Below are 2,201 nucleotides of genomic sequence, written 5' to 3'. Positions count from 1 at the left end.
TAACCCCGACTCAAATACTCTATCAAATAAATTTAAATAACATAAAACTTAATTCCGCTAAGCTGAATTGAGACCCGAGATTGTATCACAGTTTATTTTTACGGTAAGCGTCAATTTTCCTCGCCGGGGATAGATGACGTCATCAAGATAAGCAATAAATATGTATGCAGAAATCAATTCATCGTGAGATTTCATTTCATTTCATTTTTATTTTTTGGCAAATTACAAGCTTAAAAAAGGCAAAAATCGAGGGGATGGGTAGTTGCGTAATTTCGTCATCGTGGCTAGCGTAACCGTCTCATTATCATTATTTGTTTCATGTCGCTCGTCGTCCAATCCCAGCCGCATCCTCCTCTTTAAATCCCCCTGCCTCCCTTTGCTCCACTCACTCCTCCACAAAACCCGCGCTTGTCTTCTCCTGTCACGCCAGTAAAGGCCACGATGCCTCCCACCACCATCCTCCTCTTCTTTTTCGCCTTCCTTTTCCTCTCACTCGCCTCCTGCGCTCCGCCGCCGGCCTTTCCTCCGACGAGCCCTTCCCACGACCGCGCCACCCTGTTCATCCGCTCGCGCTGCAACCTCACTCGCTACCCGGACCTCTGCTTCTCCTCCCTCTCCTCCTACGCGGCCGCCGTCGGCGGCAGCTCCCCCGAACTCGCCCGCGTCGCCGCCAACGTCACCCTCGCCCGCCTCCGCGGCCTCCGCGCCCACGTCTCCGCCCTCCGCCGCGCCGGCGCCGTCCGCGGCACCGCGGCCGCTGCGCTGCGCGACTGCTCCGAGCAGCTGGGCGACGCCGCCGACCAGGTGTGCCAGACCTACGACGAGCTGCGCGGCGTGGAGGAGTTGGTGGGGATGGAGGTGGCGTGGCGGGTCTCCAACGCGCAGACGTGGATGAGCGCCGCCCTCACCAACGAGGAGTCCTGCTCTGACGGGTTCCGCGAAGCGGCCGCCGCGTCCGCATATGGCGCCGCCGGTTCCGGCGTCGACGTCAAGACCGATATATGCAGCCGGGTGAGGAGGGTGAAGCAGTACACCAGCAATGCCTTAGCGCTCGTCAACAGCCTCGTCGGCGGCCGATGAACGGAAGCTAGATCGATCCTAAGAAACGTGCATGAAGAACAATAAAGCTCTCAATTCTCATCACCTCTAGCAATTAATATTCTCAGAATTCAAATTTCACAATTCAATTTGCTAATTAAAAACTATATACAACACTGGTGCTCAGAATTAGCGCGCGATTAATTCTTTCTTATGCGTCTTCGATCGTGAAAACCTTGTTAATTAAGGTGGAGTCCTGTCTGTAGAACATGTCGTGTTTCAGCACTCGAGCAGGCTGCTTTCTTTGTTGCTAGGTCCACAGTGTGTCTGAAATAGATATATAGTTTTGAGAGAAAGAAACTAGTAAGTGGCATTGCATTTGCACGAGTTAAAGTGTTTAATTAAGTTTGGTCGATGAGTTGGGTGGATAACACTTCCAGTAGCACAGTGGCGGAATTGTACTTTAATTCTAAAGACACTTTTGTTACATGAATATATACACATGAATATGGTTGTCATTTGTCTTGTTGCTCGAAAACTAGTGCAATTCTAATGAAGTGAGAGTTATCTAATCGAAGCAAATCAATCAGCCTTGATAGGATTAAACAAAAAATAATTAAACGAACCGAGGCAATTCTAATGAGAACGGTGGGCTTGATGGGTTGGGACACGGAAGAAGTTCGGCCATTTGCAACCTCCAATATATTATATATTTTTCAGTAATGGAGGCTTTTAGCAGTCAAAAGTATAGCTTACTCGCAGTCTCGTATCGTGCAAGGTTCTTAACGAGTTTGAAGGTAAGATTCAAGTGTTGGTCTGGAATTGGTTCTTTTAAGATTAATACTTGGAAATTATTTCAAAGTGTCTGTTTCACTTTACACGGTTACACCTGAATCAACTCTCGCTTTTTCAGGCACGCTTTCGGTTGGAGCTTTGTAGGCGCATGCAACGCAAGCTCTTTTCGCAGCTTCCGCATTGACGGCGACCATTTTCACATTGGGGCTCAGGAACGCGAATCCGATAAAGGGCTGGATTTTCTGGAGAGGTTTGTTTCAGACTGGTTATATTATATATTAACATCCCCATTTAATTCGGCACGCAATGCATAAACTTTACTTGATTATATAGATTTCTACAGAAGGATTAATTCTACATTTGGTGGG

At 48.3% G+C, this 2,201-nt stretch overlaps 1 protein-coding gene across 1 annotated transcript; it reads left to right on the top strand.

Annotated features, from left to right (window-relative positions):
* The first annotated feature begins 401 nt into the window (after positions 1–401).
* LOC122027693 (21 kDa protein-like) lies at positions 402–1,143 on the top strand. Its single transcript, XM_042586696.1, has one exon. It carries the CDS (start codon positions 442–444, stop codon positions 1,078–1,080), a length of 639 nt encoding a protein of 212 aa, XP_042442630.1. The 5' UTR covers positions 402–441; the 3' UTR covers positions 1,081–1,143.
* Positions 1,144–2,201: the final 1,058 nt, after the last annotated feature.

Source organism: Zingiber officinale, chromosome 10A (assembly GCF_018446385.1).
Source record: "Zingiber officinale cultivar Zhangliang chromosome 10A, Zo_v1.1, whole genome shotgun sequence".
In the NCBI taxonomy this organism is placed as follows: domain Eukaryota; kingdom Viridiplantae; phylum Streptophyta; class Magnoliopsida; order Zingiberales; family Zingiberaceae; genus Zingiber; species Zingiber officinale.
Note: the sequence above shows the minus strand (reverse complement) of the source record. Positions and strands in the feature narration are given on the sequence as shown.